Source organism: Cebus imitator, unplaced genomic scaffold (genome assembly GCF_001604975.1).
Source record: "Cebus imitator isolate Cc_AM_T3 unplaced genomic scaffold, Cebus_imitator-1.0 Scaffold121, whole genome shotgun sequence".
Lineage (NCBI taxonomy): Eukaryota > Metazoa > Chordata > Mammalia > Primates > Cebidae > Cebus > Cebus imitator.
In genome coordinates, this window is record NW_016107436.1 from 5,079,962 (window position 1) to 5,092,766 (window position 12,805).

The 12,805-nt window shown below is 42.2% G+C and overlaps 1 protein-coding gene across 1 annotated transcript in view; it reads right to left on the bottom strand.

The window, feature by feature from the left end:
- The window catches only part of SYNRG (synergin gamma), a 95,934-nt gene that overhangs the window by 22,241 nt on the left and 60,888 nt on the right, over positions 1 to 12,805 (bottom strand). Inside the window, exons 13-17 of the mRNA XM_037742446.1 lie at positions 8,746 to 9,339; positions 6,419 to 6,582; positions 4,978 to 5,031; positions 4,390 to 4,486; positions 1,449 to 1,597 (exon numbers count right to left, since the gene is read on the bottom strand). Of these exons, the coding sequence (XP_037598374.1) occupies positions 1,449 to 1,597; positions 4,390 to 4,486; positions 4,978 to 5,031; positions 6,419 to 6,582; positions 8,746 to 9,339 (1,058 nt within the window). The remainder of the gene's footprint in view (positions 1 to 1,448; positions 1,598 to 4,389; positions 4,487 to 4,977; positions 5,032 to 6,418; positions 6,583 to 8,745; positions 9,340 to 12,805) is intronic.

Sequence of the window (12,805 nt, forward strand, 5' to 3'; positions counted from 1 at the left end):
ATTATCACCAAGTAAACATAATTTTATCTTTTTATTCAAATATTAATACACTATTTCTTAGTTCATTTGCCAGAATGGCATTTTTTTTAAAATAATTATCTACATATGATTTTAGGTTAGAAAATGAGAAATGATTCAAGGGAACAAGAAAGTTTTGGAAATTATGGAAACCCTTAAAGACTTTAATTATTACAAACCAGAAGCAACATGACAATGGTGAGGATGTGCTGCAGAAGACACTTTGCTGGGGTAGCTGGTATCCAGCTGGCTATCAGCTCAGAAAATTAGAACTGCTTCCTCCCACACAGCTGCAATCCCATTCAGATGGGTCACAGAATTCCATGTTAAAAAAAAAAAATTGGAATAGCATATTTATTCCAGCTGTGGAAGGAAGATAAACTTTTGACTATTGTGAAATAAAGGATATCATCAGAGACAAATTGAATAGGTATGAATATATAAAAATAAAATAGTTTTGCCCAATGAAATGTAAAAAAGGTACGGTAACAGAGGAGGGAAAAAGCTGATAAAAGTTTACAAGCTTATATATATGCATATAAATCTATTACAAATATGAAATATATAAGGTCAATAATCATATTCTAAGGAATAAATGGTCAAAAGAGTCCAATCCGTTTATACATAAAGGAACCAGAAATAGTAAATTGTCATTTGGAACACTGCCAAGCCTCTCGAGATTTTTTTTTTTAATGTAAAAAATACCTTACAGAATAACTGCATGCTTGTTAAATTAAGAAACTGATAGGACACAACATAGAGAAATGTATCCATGTACTTATATATTTCTGGTAGCACTGTGGCCAGTACAAGCTATTTGGAAAGCCTTCTAATAAATGTAACAACAGCTACATATGCATGCACGCACCTGTGCAGACACACACACTGACCTCCTAGTCCACTTGGAGGAACTACATCCCCACAAAGTTATTTGTCTATTTAGAGTAGAACTACTCATAACAGGGAAAAATGAAGACAACCAAATAACCTAAAAAAAGTAAGAAGGGCTAAACAAACTACAGAATGGCAATATGAGGTATCACATAGCTTTCTGAAAGGACACATAAGGGGACATAAATAACTAGAAGTGCAAAGGGAGTTAAACCAATGCTTTGCAAATCTTGCATGTATTATGTGAATTAAGAAAGGTATAGAGTGAATGTTCTCCTTTTTTTTTTTAATTGCATCTTACAGTGAATGTTTTCCTATCCCCTTTTTTTCCTGAGGTACACTGGGCCTTGGAGAGATAAGAAGCCCACCTGGTCCTGTTCAACCGACCACACACCTGTGATCTCTCTCCTCCTTAAATATAATGTGCTCCAGTTGGCACCTTCAGCCTCCAGTCAGTACCACCATAGGAATATACACTGTGCTTTACAACTTAGGTTTCTGGAAAGGAAAGCAACTGCTGAGTTGTCTCATAGGCTTACTGTGAGTGTGGCGAGTGACATGAAGCCGATTAGGTTGTTCCATACTTTATCGATGTCCTTCAGCAACTGCTGGAGTTTCTCACTGCATACTGCAGTGGCTTTTATCCCCAGCTCCACACGCTTGGTTACCCTGTACACTTCAACAACACCTGGGGGGATGAGAGAGCAGACAGAGTGTTGGCAGTGGAGACAGAGAGGAACCACAGAGGGCAGCATTGCTGCTTGCTGGTATTTGTTAGAAACAAGGGGTATATCTGGACAGAGGTGTACTTACTATTCTTTGGGACCAACCCACCTCTCAATGCTGCTGTATAGCTCACTGGTAAGAGCACTGACTCTAAAGCTGCACTGCCTGGGTTCAAACCCCAGCTATGTCTCTTACTGGCTACATAACCTTAGGCAAGTCACGTAACCTCTCTGTACTTCAGTTTCCTCATCTGTGAAGTTGGGATGGTAACTACCTCCTCAAAGGATGGTTGAGAGGATTAAACAGGTTAATATGGTAAAAGGCTCAGAATAGTGCTTGAAGAATGACAGGCAATATGCAAGTTATAAGCTTTTGTTTTTTTGGGAGGTTTATTTATGAGTCCATCTGTTTGAATCTGGGAAATCCCAATAAACTGGCTGAAAATGGGGATAGTAAAAATGTAAAAGAATCTAAATGTTAACAGCATCACAAAGTAATTAAGAAACATCTCACCCCTCTGAATCCCAACATCTTACAAACACTTTGACTTCACTTATCTTTTATACACGTAACAGGATACAGAACAGTTCTTTTCCTGTGGTCTCTCAATAGTGGTTGAACTCTTTAAGCAAGGATGAGAGGTGCTAAGTACCTCTACCTTCTAAGGACAGCCACTAGCCTGCAATGTGACAGTCACCAAACACATGATCCTGGCCTCTCTAGGTGAACACTGAAAGAATTCCAGGGGGTCTTCAGAGTGGCCTATCAGCAGCCCTGTGTACAGCACTACTGCTTTTCTTCTTCTTTCCCCAAGGGAGAGGCAGAAATCACTGCCCACCCTAAGCCAAGTGAGGGGGCTTCTAAGAGAATCTTTCACAGATACAAGGATACTAGGAGAAAAGACAGGTGCCACATTTCCTGGTGGGCATCTGCTTATGCAGAACTGTGCTTGTTTGAACAAGAAAAGATGACCCCGAGTGAGGTGGCAGGAGTAAGGCGGAGGCAACATCCCTTCACTCTCCACTCATCCAGCAAGCAGTTTTGAGTGCCAACTGTGTGCCAGACACTAGGTTAAGTGTTGGGGACACGCCAGTGAACAAAACAGACCAAAATCCTTGGCTTCTTGGAGGTTCATTCTAATGAAGGGAGACAGAGAGTAAAAACAAGTAGCTAGGCACAGTGGCTCATGCCTGTGATCCCAGAACTTTGGGATGCCGAGGTGGGTTGGTCACTTGAGCTCTGGGGTTTGAGACCAGCCTGGGCAACATGGCGAAAACCTGTCTCTACAAAAAAATACAAAAATTAGTCAGGTGTGTGGTGGTGTGCGCCTATAGTCCCAGCTACTTGGGAGGCTGAGGTGGGAGGACTGCTTGACCCTGATAGGTGGACACTGCAGTGAGTTGTGATCACAACACTGCACTCCAACCTCAGTGACAGAGTGTGACCCTGTCTTAAAAACAAAACAAAACAAAAAAATGCTGGACACAATGGCTCACGCCTGTAATCCCAGCACTTTGGGAGGCTGAGATGGGTTGATCACCTGAGGTCAGGAGTTTGAGACTAGTTTGGCCAACATGGTGAGATCCAGTCTCTATTAAAAATACAAAAATTAGCTGGGCGTGGTGGTGGGCATCTATAATCCTAGCTACTTGGGAGGCTGAGGCACAAGAATCGCCTGAACTGGGGAGGTGCAGGTTGCAGTGAGCCGAGATTGCACCACTGCACTCCAACCTGGCCAACAGAGTGAGACTTTCCTCAAAAAAAAAAAAAAAAAGGGAAAGAAAATAATAATAAGTAACATGTCAGAAACTAAAGGTAACAGGGCTTAGGACAATATCCAGCGGAGAATGGGATTGGAAGTGCTGCAGTAGGGAGAGAGGATTTTTTTTTTTTTTAGATGGAGTTTCGCTCTCGTTACCCAGGCTGCAGTGCAATGGCGCCATCTCGGCTCACCGCAACCTCTGCCTCCTGGGTTCAGGCAATTCTCCTGACTTACCTCCCGAGTAGCTGGGATTACAGGCATGCACCACCATGCCCAGCTAATGTTTTGTATTTTTAGTAGACATGGGGTTTCACCATGTTGACCAGGATGGTCTCAATCTCTTGACCTCGTGATCCACCCGCCTCTGCCTCCCAAAGTGCTGGGATTATAGGCGTGAGCCACCTCGCCCAGCCCGAGAGGATATTTTTTAGAGAAATGGATGCTAGGGAAGATTTCACGCAGAAGCTGACATTTGAGTAAAGATTTGAAAAAGATTAGGGTACAGTGTGTGTGGCCTCGGCCATGGGCCAAGCCTGAGCTTGGGAAAGGGAGGAACATCGAAGTGGGCAGAGGCTACCATTTCAAGTTGGACTGACATATCTAACTGCTGCAGATGGCCAGGAAGTTCAGCAATCCGTGATGTCATGAAGCGGTAGAGAGGAAGAATACAGAGTATGGTAAGGTACTGATGGGAGACAAAATGATTTGATTTTAGTGCATCAGTAGTTCAGATTCTTTGACAAACCAGTTAATACAGATATAATTTTACATTTTTGCTATTATGTATATAACAAGGACTAGGAAACTTACCCATAGAGACTTTTTACGTTAAATAGTTTACTGCCCGTGACTTAAGTGTCTTACCCACAAATGCAGACGTTTCTTACTGAAGTCATATGTAACTTGAGAGATCCAGCTTAAAATAATTAAAGGAAAACTGAAAATAATGCGAAGTGCCATGATTTTTAATAGTAAAATATAAAAGAACATACCTAATAAATATTCCATGCCTTGTGCTGACTGAATTACTTCTGTGCAAACAGAACTACTACTGATTCCATTTAAGGTATCATTTGCCTTCTTAATGACCTACAAGAAATGAAATCACATCACCTTACGTAACTGAGAAAAGTCATCGCAAATCAACTGACTATTAGTAGAAAACCCAACCGAAAGGCCAGGAGGTATGAAAAAGCATGACAGATTGATGTGTGTATACGACTATGCTAAAACAAACCTGAGAATTTAATTTTATTGTTGAAGAAACAATCCTCCATTTCTTTGGAAGAGAAAAGACAGGTTCTTTAAATATTATTTTGATTTAGACAGAGTTAATGATATCACTTTGTTATTTCTTAAACATGATGACAGATGAGGGGACAACTGACAAATGAGCCAGTCTGCTATTGTAAGTGTGAAGGAAGCCTCACCTAAGATGTATGACTTCCATAGTTTCACTTTGCCCAAGAACACCCAAGAAAGGCTCTCCTGAAGTTTGCCTCTGTCCATTCAAATGAACCAAGGCAAAATTGCACAGGAGAGCATTTACACATGTGTGAACGCAAAAGTGACATACTCACATCCAGGGCACTCCCCAGGCATCTCTGCCATTCATATGCGTATCTCTCATTTTCCTGTGAATTTAAAAAAAAAGAACCGGGTTAAACACACAAAACTGGAATCTTCTATTGATGACTCTGTCAATTCAAAGAACTTGGAAGACTTTCAATCACTCTAGTTCAAGCAGTTTATCTTTTTTTGTTTTTTCTTGAGACAGGGTCTTGCTCTATTGCCCAGGCTGAAGTACAGTGGTGTGATTTCTGCTCACTGCAGCCTCAACCTCCTGGATGCAGGCAATCCTCCCACCTCAGTCTCCAGAGTAGCTGAGACTACAGGTACGCACCACCACATGCAGCTACTTTTTGTATTTTTGGTAGACATAGGGTTTTGCCATGTTGCTTAGGCTGGTCTCAAACTCCTGAGCTCAAGTGATATGCCCCAATTGGCCTTCTGAAGTGCTGGGATTACAAGCATGAGCCACAGTGCCTGGCCACAGTTTCTTTTTGAACTCACTATGTTAAATTACTAATAAATGTAACTTCTGAGCACAGGACCTGCAAGTCTGAAGGACATGCTTTCCAGCAGCTTCCCCCTGTGAGTGTTGCCTCATTTGTTCCATCAGTAACAGAGTAATTAAGTCTTTCTTCGAAGGCACTCAGCAGGTAGCTGTCTGGTACGGAAACCGCTATCAAGCCATTGGCTTTCCGATCTCTGGTTATAATGCTGTGTGTGAAGACGTGGTACACGTGCATGTGTAACAAGGAGTAGGGAAAGGCGAGAAGTGAAGTGTGTTGGCCACAGGAAGAGCACAGAGTGGCACTAAGATGTAGCAGACAGAAATAAAAAATTCAGAGTATTTTCCCTGTCTCCTCTATTTTGCGGTTTCATGAAGATAAGTCTAAGTGCTCAAGAAGAATTCTACAGGGCCGGGCGCAGTAGCTCACGCCTGTAACCCCAGCACTTTGGGAGGCCGAGGCGGATCACAAGGTCAAGAGATCGAGACCATCCTGGTCAGCATGGTGAAACCCTGTCCCTACTAAAAATACAAAAAATTAGGCGGGTATGGTGGCGCGTGCCTATAATCCCAGCTACTCAGGAGGCTGGGGCAGGAGAATTGCCTGAACCCAGGAGGCGGAGGTTGTGGTGAGCCGAGATCGCGCCATTGCACTCCAGCTGGGTAACAAGAGCGAAACTCCAACTCAAAAAAAAAAAAAAAAAGAATTCTACAAACACTGCCATCCTTGTGAAGTCCCACGAAAAATTTTGGTTTTAGGGTCACCGACTACTTTCAGCAGATGCCACACCGTACCCTTCTCTCACTTCAATTACATAGTTCATGTCTGGTGCTTTGTGTCTTTCTGCTCCTCATTTTCCCCATGTGAAAGCTGAGAGCATTCTTTCTTGGGGCCCTGTGCGTTTGCTGGTCTGTTACCCACTCCCTGTAGAAAGCTCTCCTCTTACCTCCACCTCTCCCGTCAGGTCTTTGTACTTGTCTCGGATGACAGGCAGCGCGGGCTTCTCATTGAGAGTATTGGAACGGTCCCTGAAAGGCTGCTCCAAAGCCGGAGAAGCAGAAGAACGGCTTATTTCTTTATCACCAAGGCTCAAACTCCTCTTGTGTGATCCTGGGAAAAAGGAATAATACAGTCAAAGGTTTTGGCTACTCACCTTAGTTCAAGCAGAGGCTCTTCCTTGTTACCACAACCCTTTTTTTTTTTTTTTTTTGAGACAGTCTTGCACTATGGCCCAGACTGGAGTGCAGAGGTGCAATCTTGGCTCACTGCAACCTCTGCCTCCCAGATTCAAGCGATTCTCTTGCCTCAGCCTCCTGAGTAGCTGGGATTACAGGCATGCGCTACCATGCCCAGCTGATTTTTTGTATTTTTAGTAGAGACGGGGTTTCACCATGTGGACCAGGATGGTCTTGATCTCTTGACCTCGTGATCCACCCGCCTCGGCCTCCCTAAGTGCTGGGATTACAGGCGTGAGCCACCGCGCCCGGCCTAATTTTTATTTTTAGTAGAGACAGGGTTTCACCGTGTTGGCCAGGCTGGTCTCGAACTCCTGACCTCAAGTGATTTGCCACCTCAGCCTCCCAAAGTGCTGAGATTACAGGTGTGAGCCACCGTGCCCTGCCCATGACCCTCTTCTTCAGATGCTTATGTCATGAAACAAACACATTTCTTATTCATTCTCTCTTGGAAGCTACGCATTGAATCTTTTCCACTGTTCTCTCTTTTGGTTTCCCTGACTTTTGTTTTCAGCCTGACTCTTCTCTGATCTATCACAAGTCTTCCATAATGCTCAGTGCAGAATCACTGGCATCTGGAACACAAATGCGCCTTTCTAAATATGAGTATGTAAGAGTTGTGTGGCTTTTCCAGTCATTTATTAGGAAGTTGCAACTGAGCTCCTTCACAGGCTCTCAATCCAGCTGACATAGAACCCCTTCTGTGAGGATGAGATTAAAGCAGAAGAGGCAAACTTAAATGCCTTCAAAGACCAGGCAAGTAAAGTAAAAAACTGAAGTAGGTCTGCTGAGTTAGGAAGAGGTAGGGATGATGGCAAGAGAGAGAGAAGGACCCATCTAGAGGGATTGGTGCTCTTCAGCTCCAGCTGCTTGTCAACACATGGAAGTGCAAACCTCCTAGTGCCAGATATTATGATTTCTCAAGAAAAGTTAGAAGTCCAGATTGGGAGGCCGGGCGCGGTGGCTCACGCCTGTAATCCCAGCACTTTGGGAGGCCGAGGCGGGTGGATCACGAGGTCAAGAGATCGAGACCATCCTGGTCAACATGGTGAAACCTCGTCTCTACTAAAACTACAAAAAATTAGCTGGGCATGGTGGCGCGTGCCTGTAATCCCAGCTACTCAGGAGGCTGAGGCAGGAAAATTGCCTGAACCCAGGAGGCGGAGGTTGCGGTGAGCCGAGATCGTGCCATTGCACTCCAGCCTGGGTAACATGAGTGAAACTCCGTCTCAAAAAAAAAAAAAAAAAAAAAAAAAGAAGTCCAGATTGGGAAATCTCATATCTTTTAAATACTGGCAACTATTTCACACTTAAAAATCTTCTGTGTGGTGGGTCAATGTGATATGCAGGCTGGATGCAGATCCATGGCCACAATGCAACTTTTGGATTAAAAGACATTGTTGGCCCAGCATGGTGGCTCACACCTGTAATCCCAGCACTTTGGGAGGCTGAGGCAGGCAGATCAAGAGGTCAGGAGTTCGAGACCAGCCTGGCCAACACGGTGAAACCCACTTTTACTAAAAATACAAAAATTAGCCAGGCATGGTGACACATGCCTGCAGTCCCAACTACTCGAGAGGCTGAGGCAGAAGAATCGGTTGAACCTGGGAGGCAGAGGTTGCAGTCAGCCAAGCTCGTGCCACTGCACTCCAGCTGAGAGCAATGATATTCCATCTCAAAAAGAAAAAAAGACGTTATCTGTGCCCAGAGAACACGAGCGGAGCTAATGTGCCTACAAGTGGCTTAAATCCATTTATCTGGCTCTTTTAACACAGCACACCTCTAACCAAACAAACTAATGAACAATACCTGCATGCTATGCTTGTTTTTAGCCCATAAAGGAGTTATCTGAGGGACACTGATTTTGACTCCAGTCTCAGGGAAATCTTTCTTATAGATATCTGTAATTGACGCTGATTTCAAAGATTAGAAAATCTATTTCCTGCTAAACCAGGGAGCAACATTTTATTCTTAAGAACATCTAACACTTCAGTGGAAAAAAACTGCAAAAGTAAAATCTACCTTGGAAGTTACTCACCTTGAACAGAAAGGTCAAAGGTTGCCAGCTCACTTTTGATCATTTCTTCACTGGATTTCATTTTGCTTTGTGAAGTGGCTACTAAGAAGTCAAATTTGCTGATTTTGGGCTTTTCACTTTGAAACTCTCCAAAGTCATCTGAACATTCGTTGGGGGTTTCTTGAGAGGTGCCACTGGAAGCTGGGCTGGGACACGTGGCCTCTTGGCTCCGTTCAGCCGTAGGCAGGTCCTGTCTTGTGAAATCTTTATAGTCTCTGCTTTCATATTCCTTTTGCTCACAGGTCTGAGGAATCATGTCTTTAAAACTGGCAAAAGCTGGGAAGGTTGTCTCTGGAAGAGCATCTTCACTTGCAAAGGTCGTTACTTTGGAGAGAGATGTCATGGTGATGTTTTCAGAACTGCCAAATGAAGTCTCTTTCTTTTGAAGAATTGAGGTGGCTGAGGGGGATCCACTTCCTGCTGAGAGGACAAATGGAGAGAGTTTTCTGCCCTGAGATGCATCATCCCTGTCTGACCAGTCATAGCTTGTAAGTGTGCTCACTGCAAAATTGCTACTGTAGCTTCCAAAAGCAGCATATTTTAAGTCCTCTATATCTGAAAGGGAAATAAGACCCCACAATTAGAGGCAAGCAATTTAGGCAAAATGCCCTAAACTCTGTAGAAGCAAAATGACTAGCATATTTGATTAGTTTTATACTACGTTGAAATTAGCTAAATTTAGAGTTTCTACTAAAATTAAAGGAGCTGGGTTGTAAAATCTGATCTTAAAAATAAAAAAACCCATATTAGCTTTGAGTTGACATTTACATTTAGTTACCAAGAACCATTTTCTTTGGCTATAAAACTAAAAAAAGATAGGAGGTTCATCTACCAATGTATATACTGTTTGATATAAGATTAGGGTCATTTAATAAATCGTTCCCTTATAAACTTTAAAATGTACTGATAGTCCTTGCCTAAAACATGTCTCCCTTTCTCTTGACTTTGTTGGAAAATGTGCCTTTAAAACATGGTCATGTGAAATGTACATGGTAAATTAATTAAAAGTTGACAGTTTCTCAAAACTAAAATGTAAATAATGTCATCTAACTTTTAATCAATTATTAGGATTTCTGTCATATTATCAATTAGTAGGATTTCTATCTCAGGCAATGCCAAATATGAGATTTTAATCAAGCAATTACTTACCTAGTTGTTATTTTGGTCAAATTGGACGTCATATTGCTGTGATGAAGTATGAGGAAAGAAAAACCAATCTAATCTACTTTAGCCCTTAAAAAATAGAATCAAAAGATCTGGGTCCTGTTGGGCTCCACTTTTTCCTTCAACTATGTATCCACTTCCCATTTAAAAAAAAAAAAAGGAAAGAGGAAAAAGCAAGAAATGCTGGGGCAGATGACTGATTTTATAAAGCATTCTTAATATAGAGTTAAATAATTTAAGAGGCAGCATAAAACAGTAGAAAGAATGTAGGTTTTTGATTTAGAAAGACCTAAGCTCAACTCTGCTACCTACTACTTCTGTGACGCTAGGTAAATGACGGAACATTTCTGAACCTCAGTTTGCTTATCCGTACAATAAGGGAAGCCCGTGTACTTGGAAGGACTGTGTTATGACCATCAGTCATGATCATGTATGTAAAAGGCCAGCTCGGTGCCTGGTGAGCAATATATAATAGCTAGTGTCTGCTCAGCATAGGTGCCACCAGCCTCAACTAGACAGTTAATTGCTGCTTTAGGGCCTACAGTGGAATTTCAAAGCAAAAATGAAAAGTCAACTCAGCATTTTAGTGGTGTTACTAGGAGAAAAAGTTTCTTGCTCATTTTTAAAAAGCAAAACCAGCCGACACTGAATTAGGCTGGTGTGGAGAAGCGGGTTGATGTGCATTTAGTTTTATTGTAGTCACTGTACACGAAGCAAGAAGGCCAAAGACAAGACTCCCTCTGACAACCACATATGTGATTTAAAAGGAAAGTGCTCCAAGTTTTGTGACCCAGATTTTCAGAATGAAGTCAATAGGTAAACCGACAGGGAGTCTATTATCTTTTACAGCAATACTGCTCTTTTACAGCAATACTGCATATTTTATGAGGAGTAAGAGGCTCCTGACATTTCCATAGCTCTTCTAATGGTATACTCCAAATCTCTCTTTCTTTGAGCTCTGTTAGGAAAGGGGTACTAAGTTAATAATAAAAGCAAAAAACACTAGCTGTACAAAAAGCCAACTAGCAAAAAGCAAACAGTTTTCACAGAATGATGGCATATTTTAAAATTCTGTGGTAAAATGGTACACTTCAAATGTGGTTTATTAAACAGAAGGAAAAAAAATAGATGTATATATTTTTTGAGATGGAATTTCACTCTTGTCAACCAGGCTGGAGTCCAATGGCACGATCTCAGCTCACCACAACCTTCGCCTCCTGGGTTCAAGTGATTCTCCTGTCTCAGCCTCCCGAGTAGCTGGAATTGCAGGCGTCCACCACCACGCCCAGCCTGTATTTGTATTTTTAGTAGAGATGGAGTTTCACCGTGTTGGCCAGGCTGGTGTCAAACTCCTGACTTCAGGTGATCCACCTGTCTTGGCCTCCCAAAGTGCTGGGATTACAGGTGTGAGCTATTGTGCCTGGCATCAGGTGAAAAATTTATAGTTTAGAATGAATGGAAAAGCCTTTAGCCCGAAGCTTTCTCGGTCTCTTGCTGTAGTGTTGTTTTTGTTTCCCCACTATTTAAAGGGATCAGAAGGTGTCCAGACTCAAATGAGGTGAAATTCAATCAGGGGGCAAGGCAGTTAAATACAGGACTAGTCTTGGAGGGGTACATTCAGAAGAATGTTAATAATACAAATATTTGTATTATTAGGCCCTACAAAAGTGTTTTTGGGTCACTATATTAGGAACTGCGTCCAGAGTTCCTTGTATTAAAAGGGTAGCAAGCTGGGTATGGTGGCTCATGCCTGTAATCCCAGCACTTTGGGAGGCCAAGGCCAGTGGATCGCCAGAGGTCGGGAGTTCAAGACCAGTCTGATGTACATGGAGAAACCCCGTCTCTACTAGAAATACAAAATTAGCCAGGCATGGTGCTACCTGCCTGTAATTCCAGCTACTCAGGAGGCTGAGGCAGGAGAACAGCTTGAACCGGGGAGACAAGTTGCAGTGAGCAGAGATAGCACCATTGTACTCCAGCCTGGGCAACGAGAGCAAAACTTGGTCTCAAAACAAAACACAATAGCTGGGTATGGTGGTGCACGCCTATAATAGCTACTTGGGAGGCTGAGGCAGGAGAATTACTTGAACCAGAGACTCAGAAGTTGGAGTGGGCTAAGATGGCGCCACTGCACTCCAGCCTGGCAACAGAGCAAGACTCCATCTCAAAAAAAAGGTAGCAATATTCCTAGAGGCAAACGATAAATTTAATAAAAAGATAGCTCCAGTTCAAACACTGCAACCAAGATATTGCTATGGCAATAAAAAGATTCTTCTGTACAATTATGCAACAAGAAAATGTCTTTTAAAAAACTAAAATGACTAATAAAATGACTAATAAAAGGCATTATAGGCAATAAAGGATTGCCTTAGCTGAGGTGCTTTTAAGCATTTTTAAAATTTTAGAAAATCTTATTTTTATTAAAAGTGATATGCCTGTCATATCTTGCTTTTGGAACAACTCCCAGAAATGACTAAATGAAAGACAAAACCGAATGAAAGCCTTAAAAAGAAATATTTTCTACTTAAAAAAAAAAAATGAAGAGTAAATATACAAGATTCACTAAAATCAAGCCTCAAAAGTGAGTTTTAAATTTACTTTTGGTTATTTATTGGCTACTATAATGTGGAAAAAGTAATGTCATAAAGTTTAATTCATATGGATACAAATACTGACGGTACATAAGGAATGTGAGACAGACCACCGCACCCCTAAACTTAGCATTGATAAACAATATAGGCCGGGCGCGGTGGCTCAAGCCTGTAATCCCAGCACTTTGGGAGGCCGAGGCGGGTGGATCACAAGGTCAAGAGATCGAGACCATCCTGGTCAACATGGTGAAACCCCGTCTCTACTA